General features: G+C 50.3%; 1 protein-coding gene across 3 annotated transcripts in view; it reads left to right on the top strand.

The window, feature by feature from the left end:
* GSG1L (GSG1 like) overlaps positions 1-9,858 on the top strand; it is a 278,696-nt gene extending 268,838 nt beyond the window's left edge. The window contains exons 7-8 of one of the 3 annotated variants that reach the window (XR_013167990.1): positions 2,904-3,052; positions 9,124-9,226. Coding sequence is in view for 2 of the 3 variants with exons in the window: in XM_077141447.1 (XP_076997562.1) it covers positions 9,124-9,221 (98 nt within the window). In the remaining variant the exon portion in view is untranslated. Of the gene's footprint in view, positions 1-1,426; positions 1,731-2,903; positions 3,053-9,123 lie in introns of those variants that run through there. The other 2 variants (XM_077141447.1, XM_077141449.1) reach the window with 2 other exon arrangements.
* Positions 9,859-16,631: the final 6,773 nt, after the last annotated feature.

Genomic DNA, 16,631 nt, shown 5'->3' on the forward strand with positions numbered 1-16,631 from the left:
TCGATTTCAGCCTCTGGCTATACCTTTTGTGCCTTTCTCTCCCAAGTCTGAATCTGATTCTGCACATAAAGGACTCCAGTAAGAGGATTAAGACCCATCCTGACTGAGGTGGGCCACGCCTTAGCAGATGTCATCGCGCCAAACGGTCCTACCTACAGTGGGGTCACACCCACAGCAATGGGTTAAGTTTAAGAACGTTTTTCTGGGGTACCTACAGCTCCAAACCACCACACGACCCCTGTGTTAGTTTTCTTTCAGTCACTCCTCGCTCTCTGAACCCTTCCTTGCTAACTGTCTATTCCCAGTCACTACCCTCTGGAATGGAGATTTCATGGGGCCTTGTCTGTCTCACTCTGGCCAGAGCCAGCATCCAGCACAAACAAGTCATCCATAAATTTCTGATGAATGAATTAGCTCATTCAGTCCTCATCTTAATCTTATGAGTTTTATAGCTGAAGATTATTGGGTTTCAAGAGGCTTAGTCCCTTGTCTTGGGTCACATGGATTGTTGGGGTCAAAGCTAAAGCTGACCATTGTTCTTTATGCCCATTTTTTTTTTTGCCCAAGGCAGGGCTACCCCATTTGCACCTGATCCTAAGAACACCTGGGACAATTGTTAAATACAGATTTTTCTGGAGAGTCCAACTGCTGGGTTTGGGGCAGGCCCTGGGAATCTGCCTAAGAGGAATCTGAAGATAAGGCAGAAACCTCTGAGGAAGAGAATGAGTCCAAGAAGCAGTAGAGGGGCCTCTGGGGTCTTTTATACCTGGCATCCATCGATTTCTGCAGGGCAGCCCTTCACTCCTCAGCCCTCTGGCCCCATGCCACTGCTTTTCAGCCACACAGTGCTTCCTGCTTTTCTCCAAACACCAACACTGCTGAATTTTTCACACTTTCTGAAAACCTCATTTACCTGCCAAGAACCTATTTCACACCCTATTCCTTCTGCCTGAAATGATTTGCCCCCTTCCTTCGTTTGGCGAAAAACAAACTCTACCCATGGAATTTTGTGCTTTCATATGTGCTTCCAAAGTCCTCCATGTCTGAGCCTGACAACCAGCTCCCTCCTCGCTGCCTGGCAGCAGAGGCCACATTCATCTCTGCATTTTCCTGTCCTGGCACTCAACGTCTATGAAGCAAAAGTTATGGTGGTTTCAAGCCTGTGCTCTGGAGTGAGGCTGCTGGCTTCAAATCCCACCCGTGAGGCCTTGGACGAGTCACTTAACCTCTTTGGGTCTCAACTCCTCAACTGCAAAATGGGAATAGCTATGGCACCCGACTCATGCTTTTGGAGTTTAAATGAACCATTGTGCATGAGACACATTGAATGGCTAATGGCAGACAGTAAGAGCTGTAGACTTGTTTGCTGTCACCATCTTCCTATGTATATGTGTCTGCTTCTCTTCTGGCTTGTGAACACCCATAGGGCAAGTCTGTCTCACCTATGTCTGTAGACCCAGCAACCAGGACAGGGGCTGATGAGCAGTAGGTGCTCAACAGACGTTCAGTAAAGAAGCAAAGGAGTCAGTGACTCCGCGAAGAGGCGGCAGATTAAGCAGATTCAGCCTGAGTATATGTGTGGAAAAGAGACAAAGAGAATATAACAGCCCAGGAAACATGGGGTTCCCAGAAGTTGGACTCCAGTGAAGAGAAGGATGGGTTCCCCATTCAGTCTCCTAAGACAACACATCCCCCAAGGTGGGCCAGAATCCCACACAAACCTGCCCTTCCTCCTGAATCCCCAGTGCTTATTCATTCAATAAATATGCACTATCAACAGCATGCCTGGAATTGTGCTAGGTGCAGGGAATAAAGAAGGGATTTGTCCCCACATTACATGCAGCCTATTAACGGAGCCTGGGAAGAAACAAGTAAACAGATATTACCAGAATGATAGAGTCTCTGAAGCCCCCTCTGAATGGAGATTTACAGAGCAGAATCTACATGGTGAGGCAGTCGGGGTGTCCAAGGTTGTGACATTTTGGTTAAGGGAAGAGGGATGGCGGTGTCACCAATTGTCAGCCTTGATTGATTTCTCCATCATCCCCACATCCCATCTCTATCTAGAGGACAGGGTTCAAGGTTGGGCAGCCAGACTGGAGGCTCTGGAATGGCCCACCTGTCCTGGACAGAGGCCTCCAGAACCTTGGACAGGAGCAGGCGGGTCTCCAGGAGGGCTTGGCTCCTTCTTGCCAGGCTGTTCTCTAAGGGCCAGGAGCACCAACGCCAGCCACCTGCCCAGCCCCAGGCCCTGTCCCCCTCTTATTCCTGTAAAGGCTGCGGAGTGACCCTGGGCAAGTCCCTTCCCCTCAAAGTGCCTTGGTTTTTGTGGGGCATTGCTATTCCTGAAGGGCCCTTCCAACCTAATGAGTCCATTTTGGAGCAGTTGACGTGATTTCATTCAATTCAGTAGACTTGGAAGCTAGTCCCCTGGAATCTTGGAGTCCTGGAGAGAGATCAGAACAGTGATTTTTCCACTTAAGATTTAGGGCACTAGGACTAGAAGAAACGGGATGCGAAATATGTTTATGTTTTGATATCTAAATTAAAAAACAGAGAACGGATGGTATCTTATGAGAACCTCCTTTGTGCTGAAAACTCTGCTAAGCCCAGGGTCGGGGGTAGTTTCCAAGGGAATTTAAAACAATATACTGTATCTGCTAGTGAATCTCTGAGTGGGACCTTGGACAAGTCCCTTCCTTCCTTCCCACCCATGGGCTTTGGTACCCTCATTTGTGAAGAGAGGTGGTGGACCCCAAGTCCCTCTTAGTGCTGGAGTTTTGTTATTTTCACATCCTTCCAGTATCGAAAGTTGAATAATGAAGGGCTTCCACACAGGGGGCCCATGGACCTGCTGAAAAAATTAATTAGATGACTCTTTTGTAATTCACATCCATTTGCAGGCTCAGATGGGTGAAGTTGTGTCTCAAAAGTCACACAGCTTATCTTGTGTAAAGAGTGTTTAAGTCCAGAGTACAGGGAGAAACTGCTATTGCATGCTATGAGCTATGTTCAAAAGGAAACCATCAGCACTACCACAGCAACAGCAGAGGTAAATAATGGGGTGAGGGACAAGAGTTAAGAGGAGGTTTAGATTTCCTATTTGGTAAGGGTGTGTTTATTGGTTTTCTGCCTCTTGGGAACAATGAAATTACCTAAAATTGAGAATGTGGATGGACTGTGGACTTTGGGCCCTCTACGTGGTGCCTGATGAATGCAGGTGGCTGAAGGATGCACTGACAGAGAAGTAGATTGGCGATCAATGGTGTATACTTATGAACGAGGGTTGTGCTGCTACAAAAAGGATCAATGTCATGAGTCATGCAACAATGTGAATGAACATGTGGGACATTTGGTGAGACAAAATAAGCCAGAAACAAAAAACAATGGTATGGTCACCTTTAGAAAATGCTTATAAGAAAACAGGGGCTTAGATTGTAAGCTTTTAGAGCAGACACATTAAGTCCGGAGTGGTGATTATTAGTTCTGCATTTTGAGAGGCTGTTTTATATATATGTATATATAACCTGATATTTAGAGATAAGAACAAAGCTGAACAGGTTGAGATTAAAGTAATTCAGAACATAGGGGTAAGGAAGACAGTGTCTATATTTTTGAACCACGCATACTCTTCGAGACCACTGGAAGAAAGGTCTATTTGATCTGGAACTGAAAATTTTCTGTAGTGCATAATCTAATTCAACCTATCTGTATAGCTCATTTGAACAATTGAAACACAGGAAGCACAGAATAAGAAAGTGGTCCTTTAATTCTGTATAGATTATTGTAATGCCTGGAAACATCCTAGAGTATATTAAGCAGATAATCAAAAAGTATTGGCAAAGTCCCCTGAGGGAGGGGAGAAAGAATATGGAACTATTAAACCTTACCATCAGGGAATCCCCTGATACTGTGTCAAACTTTAGGGATACCCAAATTAATGGGCCATGCCCTCGATCATGAGGCTTACTCTTGTGAAGCTTATGTAGGTAGCAGAGAAGCTTAGACTACCAATAGGTATGCCCAAGAGTTACTTCTGGAGGACCTCAGTTGTTGCTCAGATTTGGCCTCAGTCTCTCTAAGCCCAACTCTGCAAGTGCCCTCCCCCCTACATGAGACATGACATCCAGGGGTGAAAGTCTCCCTGGCGACATGGGAGATGACTCCCAGGGATGAATCTAGACCTGGCACTGTGGGATCAACAATTCCATCCTGACCAAAAGGGGGAAAAGAAGTGTAATTAATAAAGTATCAGTAGCAGAGAGAGTTCAAATAGAGTCGAGAGGCTACTCTGGAGGTTCCTCTTACATAAGCTTTAGGTAGAACTTGCTTACCTATGGTAACCTGCCAACCCCCAACCAGGACCATTCCAGCCAACCCTAGAGAACACCTAGGGCAATGTATAAGATCCCACAAGGGTTCCAGGCACCAGAGTAACTTTCCAGAAACCTACAGCCCCCAGATGGGTCCCTGGTCCAGATAAGTCCTGAAACCTAGCCCAGCCTCTCCAGAACATCAGCTAGTTCCATCTCCCTACCCCATATTAGTGACAGACCCTTCCAATATAAAAAATTTAGAATTGTAATAGCCCAAACAATCCCAAAAAGAGGTATGGAAAGATCAAAGGTGGTAGTGGAATTATACATAGAAGATAGGACTTAACAAATGAATATGAATGCTGAATCATTAAATTGATATCTCTTTTAGTCTCCAGTATTTTAGAGCAGCTAGAAGTCAAAACCTAAAATTGTGAAATTGTAACCCATGTCAAAGTTTGAAATATGTTCTACAACTTAATTGTGGTGCTGTGCTTTGAAATTTATAGCTTTTTGTATACATGTTACTGTTCGCAAAAAAAGAAGGAAAAAAAGTCATTTGTGATGATTAAAAAAAAAAGTCACACAGCTTAAAAGAAAATGTCACCCAGCCTGTTAGTGGCAGAGACTAGGTATGAACTTTCCACTGTCAGACTTGAAGTCCAGTTTCTTTCCCGCTGAGCCTCTAGCCCCACGGAGGAGAAGCTGAGAGGAGAGCCTCTTAGTGTACAGAGTCTCAGGGCAGGAAGCGGGGGTGGAGCTCAGCCAGCCCCCAAGCTCAGGAATTGTCCATCTTCCTGCTCCGTGGTTTTCTTATCTATAATGAAGTCCGTCCAGGATTTGTTATGTGCTGGGGGCTCAGGGTGCCAGGTTGAAGCAGACCCAGGCCCTGCCTGTGTATTTTTATTTTATTTTATTTTTATTGAGAAATCTTCACACACACTTTCTATACATGGTGCATGATCAGTGGCTCACAACAGCTCATGTAGCTGTGTATTCATCCCCATGATCATCTTTTAGAACATTTGCATCTCTCCAGAAAAAGAAATAAAAAGAAAAAGAAAAAACTCATACATATCATACCCCTTACTCCTCCCCCTCATTGACAACTAGTGTTTTCATCTACCCAACTTATTTTACCCTTTGCCCCCACTATTATTTACTTATTTTTATCTATATGTATACATACATATATATATATATATCTTTTTTTTTTTTTGCATGGGCAGGCACTGGGAATCGAACCCAGGTCTGTGGCATGGCAGGCGAGAACTCTGCCTGCTGAGCCACGGTGGCCCACTCTCCTTATTTCTTACTCATCTGTCCATACCCTGTATGTAAGGAGCATTGGACACGAGGTTCTCACAAACACACAGTCACATTGTAAACATTATATCTTTATACAATTGTCTCCAAGAATATAGACTACTGGAACACAGCTCAACAGTTTCAGGTGGTTCCCTCTAGCCACTTCAAGGCACCATAAACTAAAAAGGGATATCTATATAATGCATAAGAATAACCTCCAGGATAACCTGTGGACACTGTTTGAGATCTCAAAACTTTATTTTGCCTCATTTCTCTTTTGGTCAAGGAACCTTTCTCAATTCCTTGATGCCAGGTCCTGGCTTATCCCAGGCTTTCTGTCCCATGTTCCCAGGGAGGTTTACACCCCTGGGAGTCATGTCCCACATAGGAGGGAAGGCAGTGAGTTCACCTGCTGAGGTGGAGTAGAGAAAGAGCCTGCCCATGTGTTAGCACCAGGTTAGCTGGGAAGATCACCACAGAGCTGGCTGCCAGGCATCGAGTATATGTAAGTACAGGGGAAGAAGGATAAGCAAAGAGTCGAGGGTGCACCAAGGAGGGAGTCTGGGAAGGCTTCCCAGAGGAGGGAGCATTTGCAAGAGGATGCTTTCCTCAGCAGGGGAGAGTGGGGAAGGGCACTCCTGGCAGAGGGACCAGCATGTGCAAAAGCCGGGAGTCATGAAACAAAGACCAGGTCGGGAATAGTCCAAAGTCACAAACCGGTCTCCCGTGGGCTGAACGGGATCTGGCCTGAGAGATGTGACCGGGCCCACTGATTGTTTAAAACACCTTTAAAAGACTTGAGTTGTTGTCATTGAAAAGCTGGGAGATTTTATTGTGAAATCCAGATTTTCAGTTTCTCTGAAATTTTGGAAGACCTGAGTCCACAGTCCCCATGGCAATGTTTGACCAGAGCAGGGTATTTGCTGATTACTGGCTGCCTCAGGCCCACTTCACCCACTCACATTAGTTGCTTGGACCCACCAGACATTTTGAATCGGGGCTCCCCAATCTACAACACAAGGCCCTTTTTTCTGGCCTGTGATTAGCCCCAAAGTAGAAGGACTGGGGGAGAAGGGCAGCGAGAGGGGGTTCCTGGTGAGGACGGAGTTGCCACAGCTGCATAAATGGCTCTGGGCCCCAAGCCCCTCCTGGGAGGCCAGAAAAGAGGAGCAGAGCCCCAATCCTCAGCGACTGTAGATCCAGGGGGCAAAGAGTCTGGTTTTAATTCGATGATGAACTTTCTTTTTCTTTAAAAATACATGATTGCCTTCTGGCTGTTCCACTGAATTCTCCAAGGTTCTGCCTGTTGGTGTTTGTAACAGCAGCTACGATCACTTCTAAATACTCATTTAGAAAAACAATGAAACCCTTCTGTGCACCAAATATTTGCTTCTAGATTAAAAAAAAAATTCCCAAACACCTTTATCTTGGCAGCAAGCACTTCCAAAGATGCAACTGTTTCAGTGACTGGGGCCAAAACAAATTTTTTTTTTTTTTATGAGGCCAAACAATTCCAGAATGTTCGCAAAGTATTTCCCATCCCCCCTTTAAAAAAATAATAAAATTAGCCAAGCGTCAACATAGAGAATATTAAAAACAAAAAACAAGCCAAAACAACAACAAGAAATACATACACGTAACCCAATTCTGGCATAGCCATTCTCATCTTTGCTTGTTTCCTTCTAGTTATGGTTACCAGCAAAAAATCTCCCAACAGTAGGAGCATCTTTGAGGGTGAAAGTGAGCTGTCTGTCCTTGGAGGCATGCAAGCTGAACTTGGCCTCGGAATTGCCTCCTCAAGGGGCTTTCTACAAAGAGCCTATTACTAAAGCATGTCAAGTGTGTCTGCTCATTCACCAGAGCCCAGAGTGAGAAAATGAAACAACATGGAACAAAATTTTTTAATGCTGAAAGTTTAGAATCAGAAAGAAATTAATTCAATCCTCCTCCACTGTAGCCATGAATCATAAGACACCTGCTTAGCCTTGCTGAGTCACAGTCCCCTCTTCTACCTCACCCTGCCTCATAGGGTGTGTAAAGATAGACTCTAGTAGGGTGTAAGTAAACATTGGTTTCGTCCATGCCCCTCATCACCGCCAATCCCATCCCACCAGCCGGTCTTCTTGGTTTCCCTCTTTCTATCTCTACCTCCACTGATCCACCATGGAGCATCTGCCATGGGCTCAGCCATTGCTCTCCTGGTTTAATGGAGGGCATAGCTAGCAGAGTGTGCTACCAGGGTGGATGTTCCCAGATGAAGGGATCCCAGATGGCTGGGAGAAGATGTTAGGGGAAGCTTCCTGTAGGAAATGTTATTTGAGCTGGGCAGTGAGGTTTTTTTTTTTAACTCAGTAGTATGGTAGGTAAAAGGACTTTTAAGAAGGGGCACAGCTTGCAGATGGGAATAGTTCTGGAAAGACTTGGAGGAGACCATTGAGGGAGGCAGAGACACAATCTTTTGGGAATCAAGGAAAACACCAAATGGTGAGCATGTTGGATCAGGAGGAACTTCTCCAGCCCTTATCCTGTCCCAGGCCATCGAGAGAGGTAGCAGTTATGGGGAGTTGGCAGAGTGGCTGCCCATTGCCTTGGCCCAGGGAGCTGCTCAGAGTTGGCTCTGGGCACACCCATGTGTGGCTCAAGTAAGGACTGGAGGGAAGGGGGCGTCATCTACACATACTCTCCTTCTAGCCTTCCCATAGCTCCTTGAACACAGTGAAGCCAGGGAAGCTGGATTGGGGTGAATAGATTAATGGATAAGAGGGACATTGAGTGGATTAGCTAATGGGACAATTGGGTGAAAGGAAGGGTAGATGAAAGTGGCTGGGGGGATTGCCTGAGCGGATGGATGGTTTGGTGCAGGATGTGTAAATGGGAAGGTAGGTGTGTAGGGCTGGTGGGTGAGTGCAGTGATGACTGTTGGGTGTGTATGTTGTTGAGCTAGGGAGTGAATAAAAGAAGGGCAGGAGGTTGGAGGGTTGGTGGGTGGGTATATGGTGGGTTTCTGACTTGGTGAACTAGTGGATGTTGCAGCAGGATTGGAAGCAGATAGGTGGGTGGGTGGATGGATACAGTGGTAGGCGTGCTGGTGTATTGACCAGTTCGAGGTGGTTAAGTGGATTTTAGGGTTGTGGGTGGGAAGAGTAAGTGTGAGGTATGGATTGGTGGATTGGTAAGTAGATGGCAGTGAATATATGATGTGTTGGTCTGCTAGGTGGATGCATGGATGATGGAGGGTTGGGATGGGGTGGAGAGCTGGATAGGTAGGTGGGTGGATGGGTGAGCTGATGGTTGGATGGGTGTGTGAGAGGTGAGACAGTGGGCAGAGAGCTGAATGTGTTGGTGTCCTGAGAAGTGGGTGGCCTGATGGAGACTAGATGGGAGGCCTGGTGAGTGGTGATGGGTAGATGGATGTGCTTGTGGGTGAATAAGCAAGATGTTGGGGTGATGGATAGGTGGGGTAAGTGAAGGCAGTACTGACCACCTTGTCTCTTGGCAGGACACCAGCCACACATGGGGGATTCCTGGCCCCGGAGCTCTGCACAGGAGGCACCAGAATTGAACCGCCAGTGCTGGGTCCTTGGGCACTGGGTGTGAGAGACACTCCCAGCCTGGCCCCAGGCTTCAGGCACTGCTGGCACCATCCCTCTGCCACAAGACCACCAGTCTGGTGCCACCGGAAACCTGGCCTGTGTGCTGTAGAGCTCAGCCAGCCTGCGTGGGAGACACCAGGCCTGTCCTTCCTGCGGCCGCCTGGGTCTTAGAGCATTTGAATGATGGAATGCATGGAGCTGCAAGGGGGACTTTGGGGTAGCAGCCCCTAACTCTTTCTACCATCACATGCAGCACCTTGCTGGGAGTAGCTGGGGTGCCAGGAAAGACAAGGACACCAGCTCCTGAATGTGCAGGCACCCACAACCTGCCAGGAAATTCAGGAGGTGCCCCAGGGTGCAGAGCCCTGTATGTATGTGTGTGGGGGGGCGGTGTAGGGAGTGGGGCTCCCTGCAGGGGGGCAGTGGCTCTGGGCATTAGCACTGTAGGGGGTCACACAGCAGGCACACAGCAGGGGCTCAATAAATGCTTGTGGAACCTGTTTACTTGCTGTGTGTGTGGAGGCTAGTTGCTCCCTGGGTTGTGCCTGCTCCCTCACTCCCCCATATCTGCCCTGCAAGGAGCCCAAATGGCAGCCAGCCCTGAGGCCAGATGCAGAGGGTGTGGGAGGGAGGGAGCTGAAGCTGGGTCTGAGTGGGCTGGGGGGAGGTGGGCAGGGAGCTGGCAGGGGCTGCCCTGGATTCCAGAGTGTGGGAAGGGCAGGGATCAGGCAAACAGAAAATATGGGTGGTCAGGAGACAGGCCCTCAAACCCAGGCCCTAAATGGGAAGGGGGATATGCCACATCTCTTCTGAGTTCTTAGCAACATCACATTGCCCTGACCCCCATGGAGACCCTTTGCCCTGTGTCTTGGGCCAGCTTTACATAAAATTCTAGGGCTTAGATGCTTTGGGAAACAGATCCTCTATTATGAAGATGGAAAACTTAAGGTCACAGAGATAAAGTAACTTGTCTAAGATCATAGAGCTAGCAAATGGCAGAATTGGATTTGAACCATGACTCTATACTCCAAGTTCAGTGATCTCTCAAGAGACAACATCTCCACCCAGCAGGGAGTGATTTCTAGAGGTATCCCTGAAGTAGAGCATTTTATTCTCCTTCATGCATCCATAAATCCATCATCTGTCTGTCATCCATCTATCATCCATCCATCCATCCATCCATCCATTCATCCATCCATTCATTCATTCATTCATTTATCCATGCATCATCTATTAATCCATCCATCCATCATTTGTTATCCTTCCTTATATCAGACATTCCTCCATTATATTTCCATGCATCACCCATCTTTATTATTTACTATCCATCCACATGTCGACTAATTTATTGTGGCCCTACTATTTGCCAAGCACTGTAGTGGGCGCTTGAGATAGAATGAGGAACATCCAGAAAGTGTGTCTGTCTGTCCTCACAGGGCTCACAGATAAGCAGGACAGATAAACAGTCAGATGATTATAGCCAGCATGGGAAGTGCTGTGGGGCACAGGCCTGGGGCCACACTACCTGGGTACAAATTCCAGCTTCTCTATTTGTGACATTGGGTAAGTGTCTCAACCTCTCTGTGCCTCGGTTTCCTCATCCTTTCAATGGGACAATTACTATACCTACCTCTTAAAGGTGTCTTGAGGATTAAATGAGCTAATGAGTGTGAAGCATTTGCAACAGAGCCTGGCATATAACGCCCTGTGGGTGTCTGCTATTATAATAATGAGGGCAAGTTGGCCCCCAAGGCAGCCCCATCTGGGATTGGAGGTCAGTGAAGGCTTCTTTGGGAAAATGACCTTTAAGCTGAGACATGAAGGTTGTCTGGATGCTAGACAGGCAAGGGTGCAGAGGAGAGCAAGACAGGCAAGGGTGCAGAGGAGAAAGCAAGTTGGGAACATTTAGGAACCGGAAAATAATCCCCAAGGCAGATGTGGAGAGAAGGACAGGGGTGGTGAGAAATAAGGCTGCCAGGATCGGTGGAGCCAGGCTGGGAAGGGACTCAAAACCTCCTTAGGAAGCTTTATGCTGGGGGCAGTGTGCAGCTGGGAAGGCCTGCAGCAGAGCAGAGAGGTGCCCAGGCTTGCATTTTAGGAAGCTTCTGGGCAGAGAATGGATTGGGGAGGCAGTTCTCCTTTCCTTGTCCTTACTGCACTCCAGGTGAGAGAAGAGGGTGGTCTGGTTTAGGAAAGTGACCCAGGAATGGGGCCCTGTAGGCAGATATAGGGTGGACAGGGGAGAATATCAACTGGGCTTGGGAGGGACTGATGTGGAAGGAAGAAATATCAGTGATGACTCAGGTTATGGGGTTAGGCAGCAGGGGATGGGAAAGACGGCGGCTTCAGGGTCCTATGTCTCGAGTCACAGGTGCCTGGGGGACACCTAAGCGGAGAGCTGTGCTCATTCATTTATTCATGGCTGCACAGATTAATCAAGTGCATGGTTCCTTAATTCATTCAGTCGATGGGGCAGGAGATGGACTGAGAAAGAGACTGGGGCCAAGTTACAAAGGCCTTGAATGGCAAGACAGAGAATTTGGGCTTTGTCCTGTGGAAAGGAGGGACCCACAGCGGATACGGGGCTGGGGGAGGATGTGATCAGAGGGGAATCTAGCCCTGGGTACCAGGCCTCTTGAGAGTTCTTTATTCTCACTCAAGGCTGTCCCAAGTTGGCTTGTGGAGCATGAGAGGTCCAGGAGATGATTTTAGTTGGCACTTGGGGAAAATTTTAATATATTTTAATAGTTGTGTTTATGTAAATGTGCATTAGAAAAAAATGTATAACAGGCACATTAGTGCCATGATTTCACAGACATTATTGCTTAGGACGAACCCAAAATAGGCATTTGAGTAAAAAGAAAAAGAGTTTGCTTAAAGAAAAAATATTAAAATAAATACTTGTGCAAGTGATTTGTGATTATCGTATGGGGGTGGCTCAAGAAGGGTCATTCCATCCTTCCACACAGGCCGGAGAGGGTTGACAAAGAGGCCTGAGGCTCACGGGACTGCCTGGGCTTCAAGTCCTCTCGTCCCCACCTCTTGGGCAGGGATTGAGAACCAGCTGTCCTCTAGTTTCATGGAGTCTGCAGCAAGAAGGCTGCTGATTAGATAAAAGGAAGCACTTTCAGGCAGGCTGGGTGAGTAACTGAGGGTTACTGCAAGGGTTGTCTTTATGCAGGGAGCAAATGCCATTTTCTGCCTGAATCTGGGAAGAGGGAGGCTTGAAAACGGGGATGCCTTGATGCGTGCAGAGAGTCTTGGATGGGGAAGAGAAGGCCCCTTCCCCACCTCACCCCTAAACAGCTTTCCCAGCTGATCTCCCCTCTGTGCAGAACAGACATGCCCAGCCACTTAGGACACGGCTGTCGGCTTTTGCTGCCTGCCTTTCCATCTTGACACCCAGATACTGGCTGGATTCACAGTCAAAAGTAGTTCTTACGCAACCTTGCTCTGCCCTGGGCATCTGCACGCAGCATCCCTGTGTCCTCTTGTTCTGAGTCTGTGCATCCATGCCACAACCTTGTGTGTCCATGCACATACCACGCCCCGCCACACACGTGTGAACACCAGAGGGTGACCTTGCCCAAAGGGGCTGACACTGTCCGTGCACCATGGGCTAAGCGTGTACCCACCCCCTCCTTAGCTGGGGGCTGTGATGAGCCGTCATCATCCCTGCAGCCGTGCCACAGCTGGCCGGCCACACACTCATCTCCCTTGGGTAATGGAAATGTCAGCTTGATTCATGGGCGCTTCTTGGCGGCAGCCAGGCCCCAGGACGGTGCGCGCTGCAGGACGCTCCTCTCCTGGGAAGCACATGGTGGTGGCCTGGGTGCCGACCCCTCACCTGAAAGGAAATGAGGATGGAGGAAGGCACCTGGGGCTGCAGAGTCCGATAGGTCTGGGTTCAGCTCCTGGTACCAGCGCAGACCTGCCGTGGCCTCATTCATCCAGGAAGTGATCCCCGAAGGCTTCTGTGGGCCAGGCCCTGAGCTGTTCGCTGGAGCTGCCACCGTGAACAAAAAAGATGCCATCTCCACCGTTATGGGGGATTGTTCCAGTGGAGAAGCCAGAGACATGGTAAAAATATGCCTTCAAGTCATGAGGAGTGCCCTGGAGGGACAGCAGGGAATGATGGAGGAGGGAGGAGGCAGCCAGGTAAAGTGTGGACAGAGTACGTGCAAAGGTCCTGGGGTCGTGTGGGATGCTGAGACAGGGCCTAGTGTTTGGAACGAGGGGCGAGGGGCAGAGGGCATGAGGTCTACTGCTGAGTGGTCAGAGTGAGTGGGGCCTTGTGGGTCAAGGCAAGGCATGTGGTCTTCATTCTGAAGTTCCCCTGGCTGTATGTGGGGAAGGCTCTGGCACGGAGACCAGAGAAGGGGGCTGAGGCAAGGTCCTGGCTGGAGGAGGCAATGGCTTAGGCCATGTTGGCATTGGGGGAATCAGAAGAAAAGTGTCCTCTAGGTGAATGAACGAGCAAAGGGTGTCCCCCCCAATCCCCAAAGCTGTATGTGGGGAAGGCTCTGGCATGGAGACCAGAGAAGGGGGCTGAGGCAAGGTCCTGGCTGGAGGAGGCAATGGCTTAGGCCATGTTGGCATTGGGGGAATCAGAAGAAAAGTGTCCTCTAGGTGAATGAACGAGCAAAGGGTGTCCCCCCCAATCCCCAAAACTGGCAGGCGTGGCCCCAGAGTGCATGGCTGGTGGGGCTGGAGTTCAGCTCCACTGTCTGTCACCAGGGACTGTGGGGAAGTGTGCAAACTGTGCCACTGTATAGGTGGCCCCACTCCCCGGGGCCCCTTGGTTTTCGCCCCCCCCCCCCCCCACCCACCGCCCCGCTCCCAGGCCTGGGCGGTCTGTGGGATTGAGAGCCAACCAGGCCCAGCTGAGGGATCATCAGTCAAGAGGCAAAACCAATCTTCCCTGCTGCAGGGATTTACTGCCTGGAAAGACAGGAAATCACTGCACGGGACCTCTCCCTGACCCCAGCATGGCCCAGGACATGAGACCCTGGTAATTGCTCTTTGGGCCACATTTCATCCTGCGCTGACACTGTTTGAGCCTATGCCCTAGGGGAAGCTGGAGGCTGGGCTGATGGACTGCGGAGTTGGGGGAGGCAGCTGCCAGGACTGGTGGGGGGAGTTGGAATAAAGGGTCCTTGGGAGGGGCAGCAGGAAGGGAGTTTTCTGGTACGAGGCCAAGCGGCACACACCCCGAGGCCTGGGACACCCTGTTCTCTCCTGACCCTCCAGGGGCAATTCCGGGGTCTGTGGGGGGGGGGGGGCGGGTTGAGGGGACAGGCAGGGCTGGTTAGAGGTTGGAGATAAGGGATACACAATACAGGAGAAGCAATTGTGAGTCCAAAGGGCAGGGCACGAGTGGACTGAGGGGCGAGTAACCCATGAGTTGGCTGCTCTGAGGTCCGGTGTCCTTCACGGGCCCAGCAGCTGAGGCCGGGCGGGGGTCCTGAGGACTCACGGGGGCCTGTGGGCAGTGGTGGTGGGAGCTGAGGGCCTGGAGTTGGGAGGCCTGGGCTCAGATCCCAGCCCCAAAGCCCCAAAGCCCCAAACCCAAGTCTGTTATCAAGTTGGGGTGGCTGTGAAGTGAGGACGTGGCCCCCATCCCAAGAGCTACCAAGGGGCAGAAGCTCACTGGATGACCCCAAAACCAATGAAGCAGGGCCTGCCAGGCCTTGGCCCTCTGGGAGAGGAAGCCCAGGGTCGCACTGGTTGGAAGTGGCCTTGAACCCAGGCTGCCCAGCCAGTCCCCGCGTGCTGGGGCAAGGACCCTCCAGTGTCTTCCGGTGACGAAGCCCGGAACGCAGTCAGTGGCGGGTGAAGGCTTAGTGTGTATCGGTTGCTATTATCTATTTATTTATTTTTTAAATTTTGTTTTGTTTGTTTATTTATTTATTTTTGCATGGGCGGGCACTGGAATGTAACCCGGGTGTCCAGCATGGCAGGCGAGAACTCTGCCACTGCGCCACCATTGCCTGCCCGATTGGTATTACTTTTGTTGTTGTTAGAGCAGTTTCCCAGAAGGGGCCGGGAGACAGGAGGCAGTGTCATGGACACTTCTAGAACGTAGTCAGAGCGTCACAGCCACACATGGAGATCCAGCAAGAAGCCTGCTCAGCCAGGTGGACATTCCCTCGGGCACAGGGGGCACACGGGGGCACAGGGGGGCACACACATCATGCTGGATGGAAGCCGGCCCGCTTCTCTCATCCCTCATCCCTGCTGCCCTCTGGGCCACAGGGGGCAGGGGCTAGAGGCAGGGGGTGTGGGTAGAGCCCGGTGCGTGCCCGGGTGGCTGGGGTTGGGTTCCGGGGGTCCCCAGCCTTGCAGCTTCACTGTCCACTGGCCCCCACAGCCCTGTCCCCACATCTCCTCCTGTCTCAGGGTCTCGGACTCACATCCTGTGAATGGGGCTGTAAGTGAGGGAAGCAGGTTGATTGTGAGTCAAAAGGGGATGGTGGAGTCTGCGGTGAGCTAGAAGCTGCTCAGCTCCAGCTCCGGGTGCCATCTGGGAGGGTGGCGCAGAGTTGCCAGATCTTCCAACTTTTCCAGAGAAGTAGGGAATCTGAATTTTAACATGTTATCTGATGTAAACGAAGGCAGCTAATTAAAACAAACAAACCAATAAACTCTCTGTGGCCCAGCATTGTGACCTCAGGGAGGGACCGTCCTGGTTCCAGGTGGGTGGGAGATGACAGCCAGGGAGGGACCAGGGGTATCACAGAGGATGACCCAGGCTCCAGGGACCCTCTAGGGCCTTCTGAGGTCGTGGTGCCTATGCCAAAACTGCCTGGAGCCAACCCTGAATAAAGAGAGGCAGCTCCTTCCTGCTGCTGGACAGAGAAGGATGGTTCCCACCTGGCCGGGAGGCCAGAGGCAGGGACTCCTCTGAGAGCCCACATCTCCTCCAAGACTCATTTCCAGGAATAAACTGTGGGTGCCAACAAGCTCCCAGGCCTCTGAGAGCTGCAGCCTTGAGGTGATTTACACCCCTGTGGGGGAAGGAGAATGAGAAACAGGATGCAGAGGGAAGGGAAGGCCATGTGCGCCCACAACAGTGGGGGGGGGGACAGCTGGCACCCCATGAGGCACAGGCTCAGCTGGTGATGGCTGCCTTTCTGCCCACCGGGCTGGGGGCCACGCATGCCCCTCCCTCCTTTTATGTCCCAGTAGAGGGCAGGAGGCTGGGAGGGTCCGGCCACTGGGTTGGGGCCTGCAGCCTTCAGGGGTGGGGGAGGGAGGGGGCAAGTCATGGCCCTGGTGGGGCAGCTGGGGAGGTGGGTTGAGGGTTGGGTATGCAGGACCTGCAAACCGGCCAAAGCCCGCCTGTAGACAGGCTTTACGTGGCTCACGCAGTGTTTCCTTATTTGTTGAAATTGAGCCAAGATTTAAAAGTTAG

Source organism: Tamandua tetradactyla, chromosome 23 (genome assembly GCF_023851605.1).
Source record: "Tamandua tetradactyla isolate mTamTet1 chromosome 23, mTamTet1.pri, whole genome shotgun sequence".
Lineage (NCBI taxonomy): Eukaryota > Metazoa > Chordata > Mammalia > Pilosa > Myrmecophagidae > Tamandua > Tamandua tetradactyla.